General features: G+C 36.9%; 1 protein-coding gene across 1 annotated transcript in view; it reads right to left on the bottom strand.

Annotated features, from left to right (window-relative positions):
• Window positions 1-26,796, bottom strand: part of cacna1c (calcium channel, voltage-dependent, L type, alpha 1C subunit) — a 290,041-nt gene that overhangs the window by 87,461 nt on the left and 175,784 nt on the right. Inside the window, exons 4-5 of the mRNA XM_038289381.1 lie at window positions 11,825-11,964; window positions 2,067-2,206 (exon numbers count right to left, since the gene is read on the bottom strand). Coding sequence (XP_038145309.1) covers window positions 2,067-2,206; window positions 11,825-11,964 — 280 coding nt within the window. The remainder of the gene's footprint in view (window positions 1-2,066; window positions 2,207-11,824; window positions 11,965-26,796) is intronic.

The following is a 26,796-nucleotide window of genomic DNA, read 5'->3' as shown; positions in this document are numbered from 1 at the left end:
TTTGATTTCCTTTATGTTTCAACATGACTTTTAGCCAAAAAATCATGTTGCCTCTGGAGGAAACTGTAAATTAAGTAAACAGCTTCCAGTTTATGATGCAGTTGCATCTTACTGTGCTCTTGCAACCCAAAGGTTGTGGTTTTTACATTATTAACGTCCTCCTGCAACATGAATGTGTACCCCTGGCCAAGACCCTTGACTTCAAGCTGTCTGCCAATCAGCATTTAATTTTGTTGCATGTTTTTGAGTGAAAGGATGTGAGTGGTACTCCAGTATAATGTTTAGGAGTTGGCACTTTTTCCATGGGATAGAATTGTAAATGAGCATAAATCATCTAATTACAGATCATTCTTACCAATTTCCCTCATTTAAAGATTGAAGTTTTGTTTAGATTGTCAATGTTTGGACCCACTGCAGTTGGAAGTTAATATATATTCCAAAAAAGTTAAAGTTGAAAAACAAACCACTGGACTTTGTTTTCCAAGTATGAAGACATTTCACTTCTCATCCAGCAAACTTTCTCAATTCAAAATGTCTGGAGCAGAGTTTTAAGTTCAAGGCTTATAGAGTAGCCCAAACAAAAGCCTTATTATGGCTTGGAAAACCTTTAAAATAGAACTGAAAAAACGGGTCCACCTCTTAGGAATGGGGAGTCATTGAGGTCGTTGTTTGGCTTATAAAACCTGATACTGGCCTATGTCTCTGAAAAAGGAGTCGTTTGGTCATTGTCGGCCTGGCTGATTGGGCAAGATATTTTGGTTCCCTGCATGACGACGAGGATAGAAAAAATAGCGGGAAGGAATCAACTCTATCGCTACCTTGTAGGTTGTTTTAAAGGAGCTGTAACCTAAGACCACCCCCCTCTGTTTAGGGTTGGTTTTTCTTATTAACACAACATAAATGGCTTCCTTCGCACCCCTTTCAAACCACCTCTCTTCTTTGTCCAAAATGTGAACATATCCTCAAACAACTGTCCTTTGTCCTTAAGGTATAGGTGGACAGCAGAGTCTTGTCCGGAGGAGGTAGGAAATATACCAAGAAAGCACATAAACTGGTGCTGCAATTAATAAAACAGGCTTAAATAAAGCTCAGTGTCCTTGATTTTGAACTCTTTTAAAAAATGTGTAGCTTAGTTGGAAGCTTAGTTTTACATTGTACAAATGATTTAAATTGTTGGATGTATAGTCATGAAGCAAAAAATCTCCTGCATTACAAAAAATAAACCTCACTATCCTTATTTAATACACAGCACATCACATAAACAATTACTCTTTCATTTGTTCTTATTCCACATTTTGCAGACACTCACTGCAGGCTTTGTAAGTAGCTCTAACAAACAGCTTCCTATCTTTAAAACATAATCATATCTTTACAGAAAGTAATGATAAATTACTATCTCTGTTTGCTTTCAAACAAGCTTCTCCTTCCAATCAATCTTACATTTGTGTTTCAGTGAATATTGTCATGTAATTACATAACGCTTTTTTGAACAGCAGAACTGACATCAGGGATCCACATATAGTCAGTTCTGGAACTTTTTGATTCTCATAACACATTTTATTAAGATATTAAAACATAGAACCTTTCTTACTAAATACTCTGAGCAAGCTCTTTTATTTTAGTTCAGCCCCACTTGTTTTGTGTTATAAGTAGAAAACTTCAAAGCATGTTTGTAAAGCATTGATCATGATGGTTAGTTAGCAAATAGTTTGATCTAAAAGCACTGAACAGAGCAGACTTGTCTACAGAGGACAGAAGTCTGGCTGTATACAAAAATAAAAAGTTGTACTCTTGTACCCTTTTTAATCTGAGTTTCCATTCCTTTTGTGTCCCATAACCTTCTAGATTATCGATTGCTGTAGTCCAATAGATAGGCGGACAGCCAAGTCTTCTGTTGCCCAGAATGTCTATATTTTTGAGATGGGAAAAATCAGTGTCTAGTGTGGTGCATCAAGTGCCAATGTCAACCATACTCTGAGGTTTATTTCCCCACCACCTCACCCAATAACTTTTCACTGCAGATCGCCTCATCCTTCTTTATAGTACCCATGTTTTACAGTACTTACTGGGTACTCCAGAGACCAGTCGTAGCGGTCTTAGAACTCTGAATGCTCGCAGAGCTTTGACATCAAAGCCTGCCGCCTTCCCTCCGATCGGAGTGGCCCCATCTCCCTTTGTGGCCTGCTCCAAAATCGCACTGAATAACCTGTGGGACAGAGCAGTAAATGCATTACATACAATGACAATCTTAAATTTATAAACACATCCAAAAAATGAGGTGATATAAATAGCACAAAATAACCCCACTTCTTGTGATTTACATTATTTTCCATTTTGGATGTGACTATTTCTTGATTTAAAACAATATTTTGTTTTAAGTGAGAAACATCTCTTTAATCACCTAATGACACATGTAGTTCTCTATACAGTATTTTACTTTGTATTCTTACTCATACACTGATAAGCAGATCAGTGCCAACATCTCTTCCCTAAACACACATTGACACACAGAAGGGTGGGAAATTAAACCTCTCATCCTCCGACCACCCTACAGCTGTGCTTTAGCCTGCCTTTCTGAAAGGAATTTGCAAAGATAGAAACAGAAGAATTTAGACCTGCTCACTTAGTGGGTGTTCCTTCATATTATTATCTATAATAAAAACAGAGGGACCTAAAACTCAGAGATCAGTCTTTATTTTTTTCTTTCACTGAGTTAATGCACCATAGAACAGGCTAGCCAATTCTTGTTACTTTTAGAGCAACACTCTTTGGTGTGAAGCCTGTTACTAGGTATGTGAAAAATAAAATCTGATAAGGCAAACATTTGTAAAAAGCTATTTAGAAGGAAACTTTCTTGGGAAGCACATTGGCTACTTAAACAGGAAGAAAGATAACTGGAGACTTGAACTGAAGACTTCTCAGTCATCTGATCGTTTTTTTAACTATCAGCCTGCTTAAATTTTAAGTGTGTTTTAGAAATGTGTAATGTACCAAAAGAAGAACTTTGATCTGAACATTTCTGTTTTTTTTATCTCTGGAAATTTCTTGATACAACCCTGGTAAAAGTTAGGATTTAACCCCCTGTTAGTGTTATGGCATTTGTGATTCTTTTGTAGTCCTCTACCAACTTCCTATATCAGTGGGTGGAAGATTTAACACATTGTCGGCTTCCCATTGTCAGACATTTAAGTATTGTCTTGTACCTCAGTGACTTCATAAATCATGACCTAACAGTTTTTGATGGATTGACTGGTACGTTTTAGGTGCAGTATTTGCTTTAGCACCATTTATATATTTTTCTGTTTTATTGCTGGTTTCATGTTTGACTGAAACAAGGTGGAATTTATATATAATTTATATATAATGGCTTACTTCATGGTGAGTTTTAGCAGGTCTTGCTGCAGAACGGCATCCCCATCCATGACACTACCTACTCTATGCTTTAATAAGCTGGGGCTTTTGCTTGCTCCTGTATTTATGTGTGTATATATATATATTTGGCTGTTGTGTTTGCACATGAATTGGTTCTCTTAAGAGGTAATAAATGTGGGGATGTCCTCATTTATTACTCACCATTATTCTCAAGCGTCAGTTTTATTTCTTGGTCATATAACTTGAATCTCATTTTGTTTCCTTGAAAATGAATTTAAATATTAACATATCCAAATGTGTTAAAGAAGAACACAGGCTTGGGGTCATAATTTTTAATGTGAAATAATTGGCCAATTACTGCTATCAAAATGTGCATAACGGTTGGCCATTAAGCTGGACACCAAAGTAAAGTATGTTTACTGGAAATCTTTTTTATTTTATTTTTTTATTTTAATGGTAGAATCCTTTTGTATGTGTTTATATTATGTGTGCACCTTAATAGGAATAAATCATTTTTTTAGTATAATTTATTTTAAAAATATGTTGCCTTTAATATCATGTTTTAAAATGTGCTGTGCTGTAAAGTTGTCTGAAGCATTGTGTTACTTTTATCTGTAAAAGGTGTTTTATAGATAAAAAATAATACATCTAATAAATTAGATGTTTTATTTTCCCTTGAAAATATCAAATCCAAATATTATAATTCCGAATTAATGACTTTTATCTGAGAATCCTTTTTAATTCCTTGCTATTATACAGTGATAAAATTTATATTAATATACATAATTACACCGCTGTGAAAATGCGTCTACCCCAACATCTGTTTTTGCGTTTGTCCCAATTAAACCTTTCAGATCATTAAACTATTTTCAGCATTAAGGATACACTAAGGGTGTACAAACATAATTTTTTAAAATGAATCATTTTTTTAATGAAAAATAGAATAAAAACCACTAATGATTTCTGACAGTACTCTGAAATATAGCAACATACATAATTTTATGAATCATACTATAGCATGTGTAGCCTACATTATTATATAATGGAAGAGCTATAAGTTTAAGTGAAATGAGAAGAAACAACCTTTTGAAGCCAGATTAAGAAGTTAATGACTGCTGTACTTTTGACAAGCTAAGTCTTTTTACAGAAAAGGAAAAACATCAGTGTTTGTTCTTTACTGTAGGTGTCCAGACATAATGCATATACTGCAACCTTAGTAATCTTAAAAGCACAGATATAATTTCCAATAAGTAGCTGTTGTCCTTTAATCTTTTAGCAACTATTATCCATGTTGTTTAGATTTAGCGATGTCTCCTTAGTCCTAATGAATGATGAGCTTAAATTAACGTACATGCATTAGGATGAGCGCATACCATTCCCAGTCTTTTCTTTTCCCCTAATTCTGCTTCTAACAGCCTTTAGAAAACAGTAGCTAGCTCAGCTCAAAGGCCAGTCACTAGTGTGGAAGTCATGGAGAATTAACAATTAGCAGAGATGAAATGGCCACTTGAAAGGGCCTCTCAAAACATGTCGCCCTCTCCACTTTTCTCTCTCAGCCTCTCTATTTGATTAACTCTATGTCTGGTTGAGAAGCACAGCTTTTTTTTTTCTGGGTCTGACAAGCACGTCTGGGATCAACAAGTTAACACCACCAGCATTTCATTTAATAATTAATTAGTGTTTGTGTAGCAGCACTTAAAGGCCTGTATGCATCCACAACCAAACATCAGATCAGCTCTGTACATTCATAGACAGCTAGTGAGATACGATGCTGATTAAAAATTAAACACTATGAGGAAGTAAAATGTTGAATAATCTGTAGCATTAAAAATAATCTCACCTAGGTTAGCAAACCATTTAATTATTTACCCTTTGAACAACAGATTAACATTTTCTCTTATCAAAATGAAAGTTTGTAATATGAAACTCTGGGATCAATTATGAGACTCTGCGTCCTATTTCAAAAGTATATATTTATCTTGCAGAATATTAGTATGCATACTTTATTCTTTTGATAACTGTTTTTTTTTTTAGCAATTTGCAAACATGGAAGGGAGATCAAATAATCTGTATCAATTTGTGCAAAACAGAACTGAACCAAGTCATACAGATGCATCGGCATTAATTAGACCCCTAAAGTTTAATAGTTTTAGCTTCATTTTATGTGAAGATTCTCAGTCATCCAAGTCACACTCGAGCTTGACCTGGAGCACTTTTAGGAACCCACACTCAGATGAGGGATGTGACCGAAACCACTCTGACGAGGCAGTTTACTACCCATCAGGACCCCCTAACGACCGTTAACACCCCTCATGTGTCCTCTTTGGCCAATTCAGTGGGAGGGATCAAAGCCACCTTTTGTCCCCCCACCCCCCCCCCCGTTTCCAAGTGGTTCCTGTCCCCCTTTTCCACCTTTTCTAATTCTTTATTAGACCTACACTATATAAATGTCAGTGCTCCCCACCACTAGTTATATTTGAAGAAGCCTCTTGGATGGGAGATACAAGGTTTTCTAAAAACCATCATGTCCAGTTCCCTAGAGTGAACTTTTTTCAAGATAGTTTAATTTTTCTTTTTTTTTTTTTTTGGTCATATGAGTCATATGAAGTGTTTCCTTGAACTGTACAGCCGATGTATTCCACCCTGTTTTCTCATTATTGCATCAATACAGATCGATGTGAAGGTAATCAGCCTGTGGCACTGCTTGCTTAGTAGTATAGCTTGCTTTAATAGCAACATTAGCTCATTATTATGTTGTCTTATATCTAAAGAAGTTTCAAATTAACTATTAGATTATTATTCCACAACATGATTTGAGAATGAAGCCGGAAACATAAAAAACAAACAATTGTAGTACAATACATATTTTCCAAACAGAAAGTGCTTTCTGCCAGCCCAAGTAGTGTAACACAGTTTACCTGCAGGTAGTTGTAATGTTTTAAAAGGTCAACTCATTTATGAGAAAGCATAAACCTTCTCAAAATAAGAAGGAAAAAATACGGCAGCTCATGAAAGGCATGTCCTGAAGTAAAAAGTCAGACTACCTGTTCATTTACACACACTTACACGAACCTTCACTAATCACCTCATAGGTATGTGTCAGCAGCAATGTGGCCTGTAGCATCTGCGTGTCGTGCATGTGTGTGCATGCTTGTGTTAGCTGGTGCCCGAGTCCCCAGGCTGCTATGCACCAGGTACAAGCTCTTTCACCCATATGGTGAATATTCCAGAGGGAGTGAACTCTTGTCGCTTCTCATCTGTACCCGCACACACCAACACACATGTAGAGGCACACACTGGCAGTTAAACATGCACATACAGGAGGATGAGCGCTTAGCCATGCACGTAAAAGGAGGCAGTGCTGTCACAGCTGAACATTTCTACACTGAGTGTATCTACTTGTCTGTTTTTCACAACAATTTGGTTCAAGTGGTTTTCCATTAGAACATTTTAGGATATTTTTGTGACAATATCTTAATGACATTTAGTCACAAAAAATAAAATTAAGGCACATCGTTAAATTCTGAATTATCTTTTTAGAAGTATTGATATCTTAACCATTTTTGTTTTTCATAGTTGTTGTTTTTAAATAACTTTTAAATTCCAGAAAAATGCTTATTTTCTTTAATCAAACAAAATATATCTGCAAAACTGTATTAAAAAGTGACTTTCTCAACAAGTATTATGCTCTTTGGGCTAAAATAACTCCAATTGAGCTTTTTGGAGGCAGCTTTGATATCCAGACGTTGGTCTGTGGCAAATGAGCCCCTTTTTCTACCATCAGCTTTGAGATTTCCATTTGACCACACAGACTCTCAATGACAATCAGACCTTAGTTTTGATTCTGTTCAGAGCATTTTTGTTATGCTTAGCCTGTCCAATATGAATCAACTGTTATGTTTTGGGTTACGGTCTTGATGCAAGGTCTATTTCCTGCTTCTGATTAAACATTTTGCTACATCTTTTTAAGCTTCTGTAGAATGCATGATAGAATCTGGATGGGTCAACAGTTAAGATCCTCAGATAGCCTATCTCCACACTATGACACATCCACCTCTATGTTTCATGGTTTTGAGATCTTTTTATCTGGTTTATACCAAATATTTCCCCTGTTCTGGTAATCACACAATTCATTAGTAGTATCATTTGTTGAAAAAAAAAAAAAAAAAAACATTTATACCCTGGTGTTTGTCATGTTGCCTCATACTTAACTCTGGCCTTGATGTTTGTCTTAAATGTGCTGTCCTTGCGCATCTTTTTAATGTTAAACTAGTCTCTTTGTGATTGAAAGACTATAATTTGCTAATAACTGTAGCAGAAACATGCTGTTTTTACAATAGGAATGCTTGTTTTTACAGACTTCTTTCAGCATCTTATGATCTGATCTCAAAATGATCTTGATTACACAGCCAGACCAATGGTGTTCTCTCTAAATGTGATGGTCAGGAGTGCATCAAATTAAACATATGAGATTTACCAAAAAACAGACTTTTTTTCCCCAAACTGATTAGGAATGCATGATTTAAATAACCTTTAGTGGTGATCACTGTAGAATACCTTTATTCATAAATGTTAAATGTCATTGACTTTTTTTCTTATCTTCCTTATCGATCTTTAATGATGCGTTCACATCAAATGCGTTTTGGGTGTTGACACGTCCGATATAAATGTAAACTCTATAGGGAATGGCATCAAGAGGCGACAGGTCTGAGCATAGATAGCGGTGCATCCAAGCATTCTGGCGTCCGAGCATCCAAGCCTTTGATGCTGAAGTTCAGAACATTGAACTTTTGCCACTGGACACCGGAGCATCAACCAAAAAGAAAAGCTGTTCCAGGAGATTTTTTGGGGAGGAGACAGACACAGACAGACAAGCTTTTATCGTTCGACAAGCATTCTGTATATGAAAAATAAATAAACGTCAAGGGGTTAAACTGTAATAATAATAAATAAAATAAAGCCGTGAGAATGATTTGTTATGTATGCTACAAGGAAAAGAGAACAAACTTTTCATTATCGCTGCCAAAGCCTTTAATTATGAACTATGGTAAAACAGTTAATAAATACCCAAATTAACTAAAAATGTGAAAACTTGTCAAAAAAAATCTTCAATTGTATATTCTGGTACTTGGAGTTTGTACCACAAACCTTAAATACTCTTTATATTCACTTCGTCCCGCTATGAACCAGCAGGAAATCCCCCACAAACCGGATTCAGCAGAGAGCTTTTCAACGGTATCCCGGAGTTCTGCAGCTACGAACAAGAACTATATTTTAGAAGAATCATAATCCTGATGAACTGACTGCACAGATGATGTTTTAGAGGGGATTTTTTTGCTTAAAAACGTGCTGAAACAATTTTTCCAATTCATAAATGTAAATAAAGCCAAGCTACTGTCTAGCCTTAACCTACAGAACAGAGGTAAATAGATAAACAACCAGAGAGCCGAGCATCCAGACAGTTTGATCCAGTGTCCCAATTTCAGAGTTTAAGCATTTTTTGATGCCCAAAACACATTCGGTGTAAACACCCCATAGGTTTTACAGATCAGAAGAAGGATGTGTAGCTTTTTGAGATTTTTTTTGCAAACTTAATTTCACTTTCCAAAGAAATTATCTTGCCCTGTTGGCTTATTATATGTTTAATTTCAGCATTTTGCCACTTATTTTTTCTATATTGTTTAGTAAGCTTAGACTTTGGTCTATATCAACCAAAACAAAACGTGACCAGAGGTAGGATACTGTGAACAACAACTTCCAGCATAAATGTAAAAATGAATATGGAAAATTTAAAGTGTTAAACATGCACATAAAATAATTTGGTGTAAAGAGTGACGAGACATGGGTAGCACTCAGAATACAATATGAACGTTGGTGTTCGCCGAATCGAGAGCTAAACCTGAGGAAACATTCAGATTCTGCTGCTTTTTTGATGGATGCGTGATTAAGTGCTGCCAGCAGAGGGCACACAGCCATATAGATGTCTGCTGATCAAAAAGATTTTAAGGCTCAAAAAGGACTAAAACACTACAACGAGAAATGCTTGGTGTGTGTGTAGATTTATTAAATCTAATAGGCATAATATATGACTCTGCCCCTTTAAAGGAAACATAACCTTAAAGAACCTGAGTAATACATGGGCTAAACGGTCTAAAATAGCAAATTAGTAGCTTTTATATGTCCCTGAATTTGACTATGTCCCAGCTGAATTTCAAGGTGGAGCCCACATTTGCTCCATGTTGCAAGGAAATCACCATTTATCCATTTTTTTTCTGGCACACTTAATCCCAAGTGGGGTTGCGATGGGTGCTGGTGCCTATCTCCAGCTGTCTATGGGCAAGAGGCGGGGTACACCCTGGACAGTTCACCAGTCCATCGCAGGGCAACAAAGAGACAAACAGGACACATTCATACCTAAGGAGAATTTAGAGAAGCCATCTAACCTAACAGTCATATTTTTGGACTTTGGGAGGAAGCCGGAGTACCCGGAGGGACCCATGCATGCTCAGGGAGAACATGCAAACTCCATGCAAAAAGACCCTGGGCCGGGAATCAAACCCACGATCTTCTTGCTGCAAGGATTCTTGGAGCAGTAAATCTGCTACCCACTGCGCCCTTTAGCTGCCGAAATCACCATTTACTGAGACATTTAACATCTCACTGCAATATAAACAAATACTGCATTACAGTAAAATCCTAAAAATATAGAGGTAATATGCTACGAGAGGGACAGGCAAGGAGAGTTGATAGCTGAAATGCTAAAGGTTGTGTTTATGCCTGCGGCACTGGGACCATGTTCTTTGCATGTGTGTGTTTTTATGAGCTGGAGCAAAATGTGTTAAGTAAGTGAAGCCTAATGTGAGGGAACAGTTGACTGGCAATGAAGAAGACTGGTTTAGAGTGTTTGTATCTGTGTTGTTGAAGCCTCCCCTCAGGTCACAGGCCGCTTCCTCACTGCCTATCTCCCACTTACAAACACACCCACACACTTGCACACATGTATACCCTCAATTAGACCGCTTTTATGGCTTTAATGTATCTGTCAGGTCCACTGGTTGTAATGCACGGGAAAAAACTATGCGCTTGGCTCAGCTGGCGTAAAGTCCCACACAGATGCACAAAAGAAGCAGAGGGTTTAGCAGATAGTCTTTGTTGCCGAGTTTCAGATAAAGGAAAAAAACAGAGCAGAGCTTTGCTATCAGCAACTCACAAGCTAATCAGTTTAAGCTGCAGCAGTTCTCTGCAGGCCAAAGTTGAGTACTGGTCTTTCATCTGCATTCAAAATGAGCCACACAAATCTTACTTTACCAAACAAAAAACATACTAGAATGATTTTTATAATGTGGGAAAAAAAAAATCTTAGCTTTTAGATTTTTGTTACAACAGTAGCTTAATTATGGAGAAAATTCTATTCAGAATTATGCTGACCAATATTGGAATCATAGTTTCTTTAAAACAAATATTAATTAAGGTTGGAAGTCATTTCTTTTACACATATAAAAAGCCAAAGGCCTTAAAACCCACACTTTTACCCTACACTTTACCTTCTTGGTTTGAATTTGGACACTTATGCATATAATAATATTAAATATCTGAATAGAAAAAAAAGAAAAGACTAGAGCTATGATGTGACTTATTGCATACAAAGAATGCTGCTTATTTAAAAAGGTTTGAACAGCGTACACTTTAAAGGGTGATAATATCATCTAAACTGTCAATGATAAGTTGAATGACCCACAATAGAGATTGATAAAAGTAACAAATATAATGGCAACATTGATTTAGCCTCTGTAAGAAGTGGAAGTAATGAAATCAAATTTTTTAGAATGTAAAAAAGTACATTATTTTGTGATAAATCATTGCCAAAAATACAACTAAACATTGAATGAGTTTTTTATGCATGTTCAACTTTATTGCATAGTGCTAGTCATAATACTAAACTTCAACATATTTTATTGAGATCATTTGTGACTGACATAATTTACATTAACGGAGCATTTGACTACTAAACCAAATTGGGGTTTATTTGTTGTATCAGAATAAACGACGCAGAAACGTAGGTAAACCAGTTTCTAATATTAATTGTAAAAAAAATTATATATATATATATATATATATATATATATATATATATATATATATATATATATATATATATATACAAACCTTTCAGTAATTTCAATTCTAGCAAAAATTATGGAAGTTTTAAGCTTCAGAGTGACAAAATTAAAAAGGTTCAAGGGATGAATGCTTTTAGAAGTCTCTATGCATTCTGTAGTAAAGCTACTCTAAGACTATTTTGTTTTTTAAATTTATAATTAAAGTCAGAGCAGAACATTGGTGTTTTGTTTAATATAGAAACTGCTCTGATTTGCAAGTCACTCTAACCCAGAACCTGCTGCACCTTATAAACCTTTGTTTTGTTTTTTTTTCAACCATTCTCTGCACTTACCCTACTACTACAATGATGAAGTCGAGCAGATTCCAGCCGTTCCTCAGGTAGGCGTTGGGATGGAAGAGCAGGCCGTAAGCTATTACCTTGAGAAACGCCTCCACCGTAAAAATGATTAGGAACAGGTACTCCACACGCTCCTGCGGACACAGAAAAAGGCAAGGTCCACTGATTTATCAGAGCAGCAGCTTTGCAGGAGATAACAGAATATGAGAAAACAGTAAATGAGAGGAAATAAGTTTGCTAAAGGTATCACTGCTCTCTTACAGGAATAATTTCTCTCCTCGAGTGAGGAAATCCTAAACACTCAAATCTGAGTAGTTCCCTTCATTGTAGTACCCTAGCTATCCTAAAATATACTGTATGCCCAATTGCTAGCTTTGTTTTTCCATGTCAACATTTTATTACATTGTGGTAAAATGTAGAATCAAGAGAACTGGTCAATATCTTTATTGTTCCTCTAAGTCCTGCACAAGATGCATCTTGCATCTAGCTCCTGGTTGTCTGCATGGATGTGTAATGTGTGTGTCTTTGATTATTTTTTTGTGTTAACATGTATTTGTGTAACTTGTGGTCTACACAATCAAAACGTTTTGATTGTTTTATCAGAGCAGCCACCTTCCGGTCCCTCATGGCCGTCGTCTGATGCACATATGAACACACACACACACGTAGACATTCAGAAGCAGTGTTCCTACCAAAGCATTCCCTCAGAGATTGTTGTCACAGTGTCGACCTCATGCCCGAGGTCCTGAGAAATGTCCTCATATGGCTCTCTGAGCGTAGGATCATAAGACTTTTTTGATTATTTAGATAAATTGTAAACAATTCATCATCCACGTAATTATCTGTCAGATCTCTTTTATAGCTGTTCTGAGCTGGAAGACTAAAACCTGAATGCACTATATCTAGTTATGTCAGATGATCAAACATATTTGGCTACATCTTTCAATCTGCTCATTCGTCTCAGCCCCTGATCCCTCTCTGTTAATCCCACTCTTTTCCCATGGACACAAATGCGCACAAGGCCAGAGGTTTAGGAAAGAGGGCCAGCCACATCCCTAAAGGCTAAAACCTTATCCCCTGGGAAAGACTAGCCAGACCTGAACCTGGAGGGACCGAGCTTCTCCAAAAAAAGAAAAGAAAAACAAAGTAGCTGAAATATACAGTAGGTGTTATATTGGGATACTTTCATACGAATATAGCCCTGTTTTTGTATTTCAGTTGTGATGTCTGAACAACAATTACACATTTCTTATACAAACAGACTCTGAGGAATAGAATTAATAGCGAAATATCATTCGCTGCAAAAGCAGTATGAAAAAAAAAGCGTAACACTAAGCGTAACTTAAAGCATTATTTTTCAAAACTAGCAAAGTTGTTAAAAGAAAAAAACTGATTAGAAAGTCTAGGTTTTCATGGCACAAAATTATAAAGGCTAGTTATCTATGCTCCTTTGAAAGCTACAGGTAGCTGCACTATGGTATACCACAAACGCTTGGTTGTATCTTCACAGAAGCCAAAAAAATTATATTTCAACCTCCACAAGAAATTCAGTCAGCAGATATTATCCTTGTAGTTGCAGGGCGACAGTGGCTCCGGGTGCAGGAGTATGCCCTTCAATCTGAGGGTTGTTGGTTCAAGCCCTGGCTCCTACTGATTGTAGTGGCCTCTGTCAGTGAGCCCCAGGGCAGCTTTGGCTACAATGTAGCTTGCCACCATCAGTGTGAGTGTAAATGGGTGAATCACTGAGTGTAGCAGAAAGCACTTTGGTCAATTCTCCTGACTTGAAAAAAATGCTATAAAAATACAGGTAATTTACCATTTCATTCATGTTATTATAAAAATGACACGTCCTTGGAACGTCCTGGATTGAACTTTCTATTGAATAACTGATGATTAAATCGGTTTGTCTAACCTACAAGGTAAAAAGTGAGCTTGGTGATGAATTTTCTCCAAATTCTAAAGATCCAGTCAATGTTAATTCTTTAAAAGGAGCATAGCTCACACTCAAGAGTTTTGCAGAAGTTAGCCAACTCTGATGACAAGTTAAATGACACTAGTATTGTGCACACATGGAAGGAGAGGAAAAAGAAAATCTTCTGCCATGGCAACTTCTAAGGTTTTTTGTTTAGAGGCATATTATCTTTTTAAGGGATAAAGTTATAAATATAGCAGTTATTTTGAGAAGAGCTTTTTGGTATTTAAGTTATCTTCATTACCAGAGCAGAACTCTGCTCCGTCCATTTGTTGAAAGTTTCCCATATATTCACTCTAGTTATTTCATCAACCATCAGGCTTTAATTTGTCCTTTTACTACAACCATCAGGCTTCAATTTGTCCTTTTTTTTCTGGACAAAAGATTTTTCTTACTCAGTGAGTCTTTAATTTGGTTTAAGGTGGACTTGTTGCTGGACCTTTATGATCTCCTACTAACACAATGATTGTGTTACCTACACCTGTCTAGATAATTATGCCGAGCAAACTCCTAATGTGGTACAAACCAGGACACTGAATTTATTCCCATCCAATCATCTATAGAGTCTTAAGTACTAAGAGTACTTAAGTACTATTTGTTTTTAAAACTCTTAATGGCCTTGCTCCTTCTTATCTGTCTGAGCTGTTACATTCTTATACACCCTCCCGTTCCCTCAGGTCAGCTGATCAGTTGCTTCTGAGGGTCCCAAAGACAAAATGCAAGCTCAGAGGAGACCGTGCTTTTTCTGTGGCAGCTCCTAAGCTGTGGAATGATCTGCCTCTGAGCATAAGACAGGCCTCTTCTCTTGCTGTTTTTAAGTCCCTTCTTAAGACTCATCTTTTTTCCTTGGCTTTTGGCACAATTTGAGAGGTTTTACTTTGTTTTATTCTTTTTGTATACTAATATGTATTTTACACTCGTTTTTTCTCTATTTTATAATTTTATTGTATTTTATGATTGTGTACAGCACTTTGGTCCTGTTCGGTGTATAAAGTGCTTCATAAATAAAGTTGGTATGGTATGGTATGGTACTAAAACAAGAGTAAATATGAACAATATTACTTTCATGTTAAACTAATCCACTGTACACATCATTAGAAGTTATTTTCCTAAATCTAAAAAAAGGCTGTTCATGTACTTAAATGGGCAAACAAAATCTAATAGGTAAGTTGCTAAATTGGTTATGATGGTTATTTTAGGATCATGGCTAATAATTAAAGCCAACAAATAAATCAGCAGCCTTAACTTAAAGTCAATGTTGAAGATGGATTTGTATACAAAAGGTTGACTGAGATCGGTTGTTGGGGCTGATCTGAATCTAAAGCAACTCCAGAGAAAACAAACAAAGCTGCTGGAGCATGGAGAATGACTCTATCACAGCAGCTTTGGGACCGACTCAAAGTGGCCTTGTGTTGACTGCTAAATGAGATTATGAACAACAGACAAAAAGTGAATTAATTAATGTTGAAGGATTTCGACCTGTGCATAACACAGCTCCTGATCATATAATTTGCTTCTTTTTTGTTTCTTTTCTTTTTCAGAAGCACTAGTTAACACACTAAAGAACTCAGGTGCTTCCGATGTTTGCACTTGGCACATAAAATAAAATGTTTTAATCTTAATCCTGATCATATTTTTATTGAAAATTTAAAGGTATAAATGAAAGATTTTACTTTAATCCCAAGGCTTCTTTTGTTTGTCTATTTCACAATCGCTCACATTAGATCTTTTGATAGCCATCATATTTTCTGATGACCCTCCACCACATAGTATGCTGGTGTGGAAGGAATTAATCTCACAAAGACACACAAACACATATCCTCCCTTGTCACCAACGCTCTCCATAACACTCCCTCTTTTTGAATGCACATGGATACAAACACCCAGGCCTTGTATCTGCTGGTGACAGGCAGACAGCGTGGCGCTCAGAAGAATAAAACAAAGAAAAACATCTGGTAGGAACAGCTTAGCCTGATGGACACAAACGCACGCTTCCCCTTCTCCTTTCATTCCATTCATACAGACCCATAAAGGGGGAAATCCAGAAGGGGCACTAATAATTTGGTAAGTGAAAGGGATGAAATGGGAGATAAAAGATCAGAGACTGAAAGAGAGTGAGAGAATCTGGTAAAAGGAAGAGAGACAGACTAAAAGAGACAGAGAGGGAAAAGAAGGCAGACAGAAGGACTGAAAGGTGAGTATGTGGGAGAAATAATTAAGTTAACTGTGATAGGTCAACCAAACCACCTATCCATCAACTAGACCAATCAGATTATAGTATTGACATTCTACCATAGAGCGGGCAATGTTTCCATTTAAAATGACATTCTGTGTTTGTGTGTGTGCCAAAAGACAGGATCAGCCATTAAGCTGCTTTTGAAAGATCCCTCAAAGCCATCATATTCTATTGCTGCGTGGCACTCAGGTACTTTGGACGTCAGCCAATTGCACATAAAAACATAAAGAAACAGAGCCCTTCAAACACGCCATTTTTATTTTAGAACGGCCATTAAACATTTCTAAGCTACATGACCATGTATAAATACTGTGTTTAGAAGAGATGTAAGAAGATCTTAATTCACCACTGATCATCAAATTGAGGCATCTCCTACAAAGTGCTATCCAGAACGTTATTGAAGTTTGGACATTTTTGTGTAAGCTAATAAAAGTACTTGAATATTAGGCTCTGCTGTATAGCTTATGATTAACTCATTTTCAGCACTTTTTGCATTGAGTAATCAAAAGCAATACATATGAAATCACTGAATTTAAATATAATGGAACGCTATATAAGAAATAGAATATCAAACTTTTGAGTTGTCCAGATGTTAATGGCCTAATTAAATCTAGAAGGTTTTTTTGATTTTCTCTGGTTTTGGTCCCTCTCGTCTCATACAGGTTTGGAAGCAGATTACTAGGAGTTATAGATATCTTCCGTGTTTATTTTTTTTGTTTTGTTTTATTTTCTCTTTTCATGCACTCTTTCTCCCCTCAGTTATTTTCCCCTCTTTCTTTCTTATCCCCCTTTCTCTCCGTTGTGTTGGATTTTCCTCCTGAAATAATTTTCAATAAGGCTCATATACAAGTACCATGGTTTGCTTGTGAAAGCAAATCTTTTGGGCTATCATCTAGCTCTGAGGCATCAATACTGGAGCTATATAGGCAAAACAGGACACAAAAAAGAGAAAATAAAAACACAACAAAAGTCGACCACCAGCAACCTTTTTCTTTGCCAAGCCTTCCAACTCATGTGATCCTATAACCTAAAATCAATAAAGAAAAAAAACAGTCAGATACTTTTAGATCTTTGTCACAAACAAATATAGTTTAGCAAACTTTGTAATCAAACTTTACAGTTTTCCCTCTAATAACTAATTTCCCCTCCTTTGCCCGCTGTTTGTCCCATTCCCTCACTTATTTGTCACCTACTCTCCTTCTTCCCCTCATCTTTCTTTCTCTCAAACCCAGTGAGTGCCAACATGAAGTTACCATAGAGATCACGATGGGTGCGGACAGGTTTCCATAGAAACTGTGGGCTATGGCAGCAGCATTTTTTTTCCACACAAAGACAGATGACACTGATCAGTACTGTACCAAGAATATCCACAGCACATAGTCCTAATTACTACTCTGCTGTCAGGATCTAGAATTCCTATTGTGTGTCTGCTGTATGGGCATGCATGCATATGCTGACAACAGAGATATTGCACTGGTATAGTTTGGGATTTTTTAGTTATCCCAGTTATACAGTCATGCTACTAGTTGTTTGTGCAAAATGTCTGTAGGCTAATACAATTATTTTCTGCTTAACATTTTTTATAACTGTAATGAATAATGGGTTTAAGCTAACAACCATGAATTCCATTTTATGGTGTTTTCTGTAAATGTATGATCACACCTTCATATAACATTATTACAATTCAATAAATATACATAGGCTCATAAATTGTCCTATAATCAACTGGTTTATAGGTATGTATAAATGTTCGTGTTTGGATGTTTGCATTTGTTTAAGACAAAATAACTTGTACCTGTTGAATGCAAGAGTGAAAAGATAATAGGAGACAATAACAGGGTAAACATATTTTTCACTGGAAAGACATAAAAAAGGAGTAAAACATATTTCCTCTTCTTATTTTCCTTATTCATCCATCCCTGTTAACATTCCCTTTGTTTTTTTACTTGTGACAAACTACCTCTCCAGATCTGCATTCTGCTGCATCTGACTTATCACGACTTTGCTGCCTCACCACGCAATGAGACGCTGGAAAGGAGGAAATGCTGGAAACATGGACATGCATTCCACTACTGTCCTAAATCAGAAATGATCCTCTGTCCTTTCATAAAGAGAGACATTAAACATGCAGAGTTGCCTGCCAAAATGAAGATGAAGTGAAATGACAAATAAACACACAGATCAGTGTATTACATAGAGATCAGTGTTGCTGATTCTGAACTGTCAGTATGGATAGATTGCTAGACTCTTACTCTGTGCATGACTAACGACACGCGCGCTCATGTCTCTGTGTGTGTGGAGTCGTCTAGCATCTCTCTATAATCAATCACGCAGTTGTGACTAGAACAGACACTGAAGTCGGCAGAAATTCAAAAAGCATATGGTAGTATCCTGAAGCCGTACACTTAAATAACCTCACTAACAACAAATGACTAAATATTTTCCAATTAAATAAAATTGTCAAAACTTGGTCCTGAAAGTATTGTTATTTATTTATTTACTTTTTCAATTTTAAGCCTTACACACTGAAACTTAAAAACACAGAAATACAGTAGGCCACGTATTCAAAGAAAAAAATTATATTTAACATGATCTTTTTCAGAACATCCAATTCAACATTTAAAAATCTGCCCATGGGTTATTACAAAAAGCGTATACTTGATCCACCACACTTGAAATGTAATTTGCATTTTTGATATAGGAAAAACAGGTACTGTTTAGATCAGTTAATTCCAAATTTCTGACTATATTACACAGGGTGTGTGCTTAATGTGCAAAGCTATAACTACTACATTTCATTAACTTAAGTACAAGCTTGACCGGATTTAGGTTTATTTTATTTTGATGTGGCATATCAACAAAGTTATTTGATACAATTCATGCTAAATTAATACACTATCATTCTTATAATACATCCTTTTTGAATAGTACACGTGTTCTAGCATTAGGGGTGCAAGCGATCTTAATTTTTTATTTCTGTACAACATCTTTGAGTGTTCCTAACAGGACAGACCATAAATATGTATAATAGATGTATAGAACCGAATTGCTGGGACAATGATGGTGTGCCTTCATGCACCACTATCACACAAGATGATTATGCAGATATAAGATTAGTTTTAATAGTCATTTGAGACAAACAGACAAAAATATCGAACCAACTCTCTACCAAATGCTAAGCTAAGCATGCCTCTTTATCTTACACATAGCCTTCTTCTGCTTAATAGAATTGATCTACAGTGAACCCTTGCTATAACGTGGTTCACTTTTCACTGCCTCGCTGCTTCACGGATTAGCATTGTGCATCGTGTTCTGCGTTTTGACTGGCTAAACAGTCTCCACGCTCCTTCTTTACCTGTGTGTCAATAACGTTAAGGTTTAATATATTAACATACATATACATGTAAATTAAAACAGCTTGCCAAATTTAAAGTGATATTTTCTCCAAAACCCATAATGTCGACAAAATATTCTGCCCCGACAAAGGCACCCTGCGGACGGGCCTTAAAGGCAGAGGAAGATGCTAATTACCGCAGAAAAAGTTAACATCTGGACATGCTAAAGGATGGTAGAAGCTATGTGGCTGAAAAAAAAAGGAGCTATCAAATGTTTTGATTTGTTTTCAGGGATTATAAAAGCTAGACTAACAAAATAAAGTGGTTATTTTCTCCTAATATTAATCAATTGATTCTATATATTCTCTATATTTTTGATGGTTAACTGAAATTAACTAAAAAACAAATACTCTGAGTTGCGTGGATGAAAAGATTTTATTTTCATATATGGACATGATAAGAAAAACTGCATGATTAGAGAAACTGAGTTTTTCTCTCATCCTTTTCTTGATTAGTTAAATCTCTACAGTAATAGAAACTGTGATTTGCAAAAAAGTCCCATGCAGAACTGAATTATCACTTGTAAGACATTCTGCAATTTCTGAGAAGGAAAACGTCTTAACTGAACAAATGAAAGGACACCCTTTTTTTTAAGGTGCCTTTCTTGCTTCCCTCTCTGTTCATGGTAAATCGCTCCTATCAGAGCTGAACACACCACTCTATCTCCCCGCTGTATGCTGAAACAGCCATGCCTGTAAATGTGACTGTTAGGATTGCTCTGTCATTTCCCCCTCTGGTTAGTGTCTACTGAAGCATGACCAGAGCACAATAAAATGAAAACTACAGACCCAACAAGAAAATACTGACAATTGTGACTATATTCAGTGAAAGGCAGTATTATTTCAGAGAGCGCTGAATCAATGTACACTACTATAGCCATGCAAGTGGTTTGATCAACAATAATTTATTAGGGCCGAAGTTGATGCTGCACGTATTTGTTATTAAAAAATCTACTTATTTTTTTTTTTTTTTTACTCCAAATAACTATTCTAGGTGCTTCTCTATGTTGGATTTCAGCAATGATTAACTGGGAAACAGATTATTATTTCCATCCAATTCTTGTAAATTTTTACTAAAATCCTGTATTAAGTAAATTTAATCAGATTATTGCTTTCCCATCTTTTGGGTCAGGCCCTTTTTTTTCTTAACATCTTCCCAGTGGATGTTTTAACTAATGTGAAAACAATCCATAGGCATTTTGGACAATTTACCAAGTGGCTTTCTTTGCTTTAAGAGATGGATGATAATTGTATAATTATATATGTTGCGTTTCTGTGGTTTAATATCTTGAGGGGTTGTTTTTAATAAGAGTCCACACGTTATGTAAGGAAGTCTCTTTTCACTAATAACATTTGAGGTAAGTGAAAAATGTTATCTGTTAGCTACTTCCATACTGGCATTGTTCCATTAATGAATTCTAAAATTCATTAATGGAATTAAAATGGAATTAAAATTCATTAAAATCCCCAAAATGTCCCTCCTCATTATTATTAAGGCTTCAAAATGATATGGATATTTTTAATTTCTTTGTTTTAATGAGGCTTGAATTAATTTTAGTTAAGATTTTAAGATGTTTACCCATTAAATGCTTATTCTTCTTTACAAGAAAAACGTTTCTTTATAATTAGTAAACGAGAGCTGCAGTATGTCATAATAGGTTCCTTTTAAAATAATAAATACCTTTGTAATTACGGCTAAATGTATTATTTTGAACACTTAATTGCACCTATGCACAAACTTACAATAAAAGAATCAAATGCTTGCTTCTAAAATGTAATTTAATTCATTAATTTGAATTTAAAGTCTCATCTCTACTGTAGCTCCACAGTATGGTGAATCACACCAGTATCAGTCTATTTGCAAAGCATTTCTTAGAAAGGAAAAGTAGAATTTAATTGGGTACAGAATGGTAGAAGTCCTTGTCAATGGGTTGAAATAACCTAAAGTCTGATCGTCTCCATCTCATAATCACAACCACAGGAGTGAAGGATAAGACAGTCTGCCTGCCTGACTGAGAGAAAACTCATCTAAACAACTTTAGTAGGTTTAGAAATGTTAATTTTAATTTTTTTTTAATAGGATGTTTGTTTTGACTGGAAGCAATCTTAATTTATTTATGGGAAGAGTAGAACTGATATTTTTCAGTTCAATTCTGAATTGAGGTTAATTTTACCTACCGTAAACAACGATACAGTATATGGAATTGGCCAGGGTGATGAATAACTTACTATTTGGCTCAGATGTGGCTAATATTTACAAAGTTAACAAAGTTATGAGAATAAAAAACGTTGCTTAAAGGAAATTTCTTTAAACCTGATTATCAAATGATGCGTCTTGAATATAAATCCGGGAACCTACCACAGACTATGTGTTAAAGGGTAATGGAGAATTTTAAACAGAGGTTAAGTTTGGTAACATTTAAAAACTTGATTACTGCAACCCACAACAGAGGTTATAAATTATTTTTGTCTCTTTTTGCTCACTTTACCCCTTTATCCTTTTTGTTTATTTTTTTTTTCTTTCTGAAAGGCATTTCAAAAGCTCAAATACACCCAAACATTTTCCAAGATCCTAAGTTTTACAGATGGGATTTATTTGTGGAGGTTCAGCTTAAAAATAATACAGCAGGCAAGTCCAAGGTTAATAATAAAATGTTTGTTTCCCCATTGACAGGAGTTATGTGTACAGTGGCAATAAACTGTGAAGATTTAAAGTGATACCAAAATGTTTTCTTTTTCATATATCCCTCTAACCTAGTGAATCCCCACTGATGAAGGAAAGGAGGCGGATGTAGCTATTCTGCTGGGTGCCATAGCAATGTCACCATGACACCCAAACAGGATTAGCTGCTAACATTCAGTCCCCTGCTGTTACCATAGTAGCACTGTTCAAACTGCAATGTGTGAGCTATAAAAAGACTAAACTTTAAAAGAAGTAAAATAAAAATAATCTTATAATGGTAAAGCAGAAGGGGTAACAAATGTATTTTCTGTTCATGTTCCACAAATGTGAATTTCGAAACAATAAGGCTGAGAAAACTACAGCTGATAGATGGCAAATGAAAGGTCACGGACTCCGATGATAAAGGTGGAAAAGGATAACATTAGTTTATGATCCTTCAGCTTTAGCCTAAAGTTGTGGGGTTTTTTATAGTTCTGAATTCTGTCTTTTGTGAAATTCAACTTCTAGCATCTTTGAGTGAAACTAAAAAAAAAACCTGAGGACTGTTGGTGTTAAGATTTTCACAAACTGTAACTAAAGCTCCCAGTAGGCCTTGCTAGTTGGGCCCCAGTGTTTGGACAACATGGTGACCTCATGATATTTTACTGGTTGAAGTCAGTATATATCACCTCCATTATTCTTTCGATATAGGAAGTTTTTTTTAAGCTTGTAGTCTATGTGAGATCTTTCTGTACCTTCTTCAGCCAGACTGCCTATGTTGTATAAATGGCATATCAGTCTGGAAAGGAGCATTCAAAGATGGAACCAATAAAGACAGCAGAAACATTTTGGGACCAATCTGATAAATATGGACATGATGCAAAAACTTCTTTTTTTTCTTTCTTTTTAAAAGAAAGCTCTTTCTGCAGCCAGTTGTTGAAATTTTAAAAATATAAACCCCTCTTTAGAGTCCTGCACGGGTCGAGTTTTACCAACCCGCACCCGCCCGAACCCGTTAGGATGACTACCGAACCCGACCCGTCACCCGCAGATATCTTCAATTCAAATCCGAACCCGACCCGACCCGTTGATATTTAAACCGCAACCCGACCCGTTAACACATCAAGTAATAGGATATAGTACGCTGCGCTGCAGAACAGCCCCATTAACACTGCAGCAGACGTGTATGCACTGACTGTGGCCTTTTTGGAGGGAAGCCCACACTGCCGGCAGGGCTTTAAGCTACAACAAGGGTGACCCCAGTGCCTGATTAATATAACATTTCTGATGTCCATAACAACACACACGCATAAAAAAAAATCACCAACTACCCGCCCGCACTAAAAAAATATCCGCCCGACCCCCGACCTGTTTATTTTTATTTATGTATATTTCACCCGCAAAAGAGCATTTTAGCGGGGGACCTGCGGGTACCCGACCCGTTGCAGGACTCTACCCCTCTTACAGGGCATAATAAAGAGCAAATTTAAAACATCTCTCCTTTGCATTGTCCGACCTTTAGACAATAAAGTTTGTCTATGTCTAAGTCTTGACTGTTACAGTTACATAAATAACAGAGATAAAGGAAGCCAAAATGGTGTTTTTAAAAAAGACAGGTGGAAAGCTTTTTAACAGAGCTATGTTTCTGTGTTCTATCTTTAAAAGCATCCAATCTGTCAGAAACAAATTCTCCAAATCTTGCCTTTAATGGAAAGGCCTGTTAACATTAAAAGGTAAGGAACAGAGAAACTGTTGTTTGTTCGGTATTGCTGTGCTACTAACACCCTGCTAATTTTAAATGCTGATAGTTTAAAATATCTATTCTATAATTATTCTCATTATTTAGAAAATAACGAAATGTAGTCTAACTGCAGTGCTTTCTACTGTCTGCCAGTGCCTGGTGGTTGGGATCCTCCTTGCGGGACGCAGGTGTCTCAATCCCACAGAAGAGAAAGCCCTCCAACAATGGGCCCACCAGCTGCAGGCGGATCCATTTTGGACCACTGCAATGATGACTGGGCAGCAGACAGATGCTAAAACTGGTTCTGGGGACATGGAATGTCACCTTGCTGGGGACAGTAAGCGCCTGAGCTTGTGTGGGAGGTGAGCGATATGCGCTAGTTGGGCTCACCTCCACACAAATAGCCTGGGTTCTGAAACTCTGCTCATTGAGAAAGGCATGACTCTCTTTTACTCTGGAGTGGTCTACAGGAAAAGTGCTTAGTTGGTTCTGCATTTCTCCCCCAGTTCAGCTGTCTGATTTTGTAGTTCATCCTAGTGGATGAGAGGATTGCATCCCTCCAGCTTCAGTGGAAAGAGAAGATCTCTGACTGTTGTCTTGAGTACAGAACACCCGACCTTTTTGCAGCCTTGCTAGGAACCCGTCTCTGGGATTACATTAATCTGCTGTGTGACTTAAACACCCATGTGGGAAATGATAGTGACACCTAGAGGGGCATGATTGGGAGGAACAGACCCCCAGTTCTGAACGCTAGTGGTCTTTTGTTATTGAACTACTTTGTAAGTCATGCATTGTCCATACTAAGAACCATTTTCAAGCACAAGGGTGTCGCCCTAGGTCAGAGGTCAGTTTTTACTCGGATCCTCGGCTGGAATTCTAGGACACCCCAGTAATGTGAGGGGTGGAGCTGCCTACAGATCAGGTGATGAGTTGGATATGCTGTGAGGACATTAAACAGATTTTTCCCTCCCAATCGAGTAGTATGGGTCATTTGGGAACGACTTGCAGAGCCCTAGGTCAGAGATATACTCGACTCCCACCTCAGCGAGAGCTCCTCTCAGATTCTGGGGGAGGCTGGGGACATGGAGTCTGACTGGATCACTTTCTCTGCCTCTTTTGTTGATGTGACTGTCCCGTTATGGTCGTTGACTCTGGTAGTAAGGGATGCTGAAAAGCAGGGAATGGAGTTCTATTGAGTTTGGTTGGCTCCTGAGACAGCAAGCAGGTACCCTAAGGCCAAGCATGCCACTGCCCTAGCAGTTGCAGAGACAAAAACACAGGCCTGTGAAAAGTTTGGAGAGACCATGGAAAAACTTATCAAAGTAGGTTTATCAAATTACCAGCCTCAAAGTATTTCTGGCAAACTGTTTGGTGCTCCCTGATAGGGAAGCAGTGCTTGGCTAACAAATGTTTTAGCAAGAGTGGGGATCTGCTGACCTTCAGTGAGGACATTGTCAGACTGTGGATTTAATACTTTAAGCATTTCATAAACTAGGCCGGCACGTTTTCTGTGGTGGAAACAGACGCTAGGTGCTGAAATGCAGATTTGTTCATCACCATGGCTGAAGCCCCTGATCTGGTCAATTTTTTAGATTGCCCCTGGTTGCCTCTCTTGGGAAGTGTTGCAGGTACGTTCCACCTGCAGAAGGCCAAGACAGGGACTAGATCTCTCAGCTGGCCTACAAATGTATCGGGCTCCCCTTACAGAGCTGGAGCTGGTGTCTGGGAAGGGAGACGTCTGGGAGTCTCTGCTAAAACTGAACCCCATGACCTGGTCCATGTGCAGAAAAGGTTAAATATGGCAAAACTGGATGAACGAATAAATCTAACGCATTACAGCAGATCGTCTTTTTTAACATGGTGCTCCTATTGCATAGAAAGTTAGTGATTTATACAGTATAACTTGTTTTGCAAAGGGGTAAAGAGATATGCTTTACATGTTTTTGTAGGTTGTCATTTCAAGAGTTTTTATTGTAAACTCTACATGATGCTGGTAAAGACAGAACAGAAAGATAACGCATGTGAAATAAAATCTATTAAAATCTCAGATCTATGCATCTCTCAGAAGTATGAGCTTCATGTAAAAAAATTATTTATTCATTATCACTTAATTGCTTAATAGTCCACTTAAAAGGCACAATTCAACATCATTCAGCCAATGCCCATTCAGCATAAATAATGCACAGATGTTTCCAGACTCCACAGATGGTCAATGAGGCCAGTTGTTGGCCTAATCAACAGATCAGATGTTGAGACTAAATGATCAAAGTAAATTGTTTTTCTGATTTTCCTTGACACCATTTCACTTTCCGCGTTATAGGGTAAGTTAAAACTCCTTCATCATCTGTTTATTAGTGAGGGCCATTTCCCACACAGTTAAATGACGGCATTCAGAAGTTTTGTAAAAAAAAAAAAATTCTAAGTTGGGCTTTTGCTGGTTACATTTTACAAGGAGCTTAAAAAACTGAGAAAGATGTTGTAGGGAAATAGTAAGAGGAGATGGGTGAAACTGCAGCACATTGCTCTAGTTTATGCAGAACACAGGCTGCAAACAGCCTCAGCTGATCAGTATCAGCTGACTCATTTTATATAATCTGACAAGCTTGCTGTTTCATTCTCTGATCTTCTATGCTGCTCCTGCTGTGAATGCTTATGTCTTTTTATTGCACTGAGACCCAAGCACTATTCCGATGATTTCTTAATCTTGGTAATTATTGCATGCATAACAGGGCATCCTATTGCGTCTCCATTTATATTCTCTTAAACTATGGATTATTAATTGAATTTGTTTTGCTCTGAGAATTTTTCATCGAGCATTTCCCACATCGATCAAATAATACAGACTTATGAGTTTTCATTATCTAATAATGTACATGCAACACTTTTTCCTGATAGATTTTTTTTATAGGTTGTAAAATTAATTACAGAAAAAAACAAATTAAGAGGAATATATGTTTTTTC

The sequence above is a fragment of the Cyprinodon tularosa genome, unplaced genomic scaffold (assembly GCF_016077235.1).
Source record: "Cyprinodon tularosa strain WSP-4 unplaced genomic scaffold, ASM1607723v1 ctg268, whole genome shotgun sequence".
Taxonomy (NCBI): domain Eukaryota; kingdom Metazoa; phylum Chordata; class Actinopteri; order Cyprinodontiformes; family Cyprinodontidae; genus Cyprinodon; species Cyprinodon tularosa.
The sequence above is the reverse complement of the archived record's forward strand: the minus strand, read 5'-3'. Positions and strand labels throughout refer to the sequence as shown.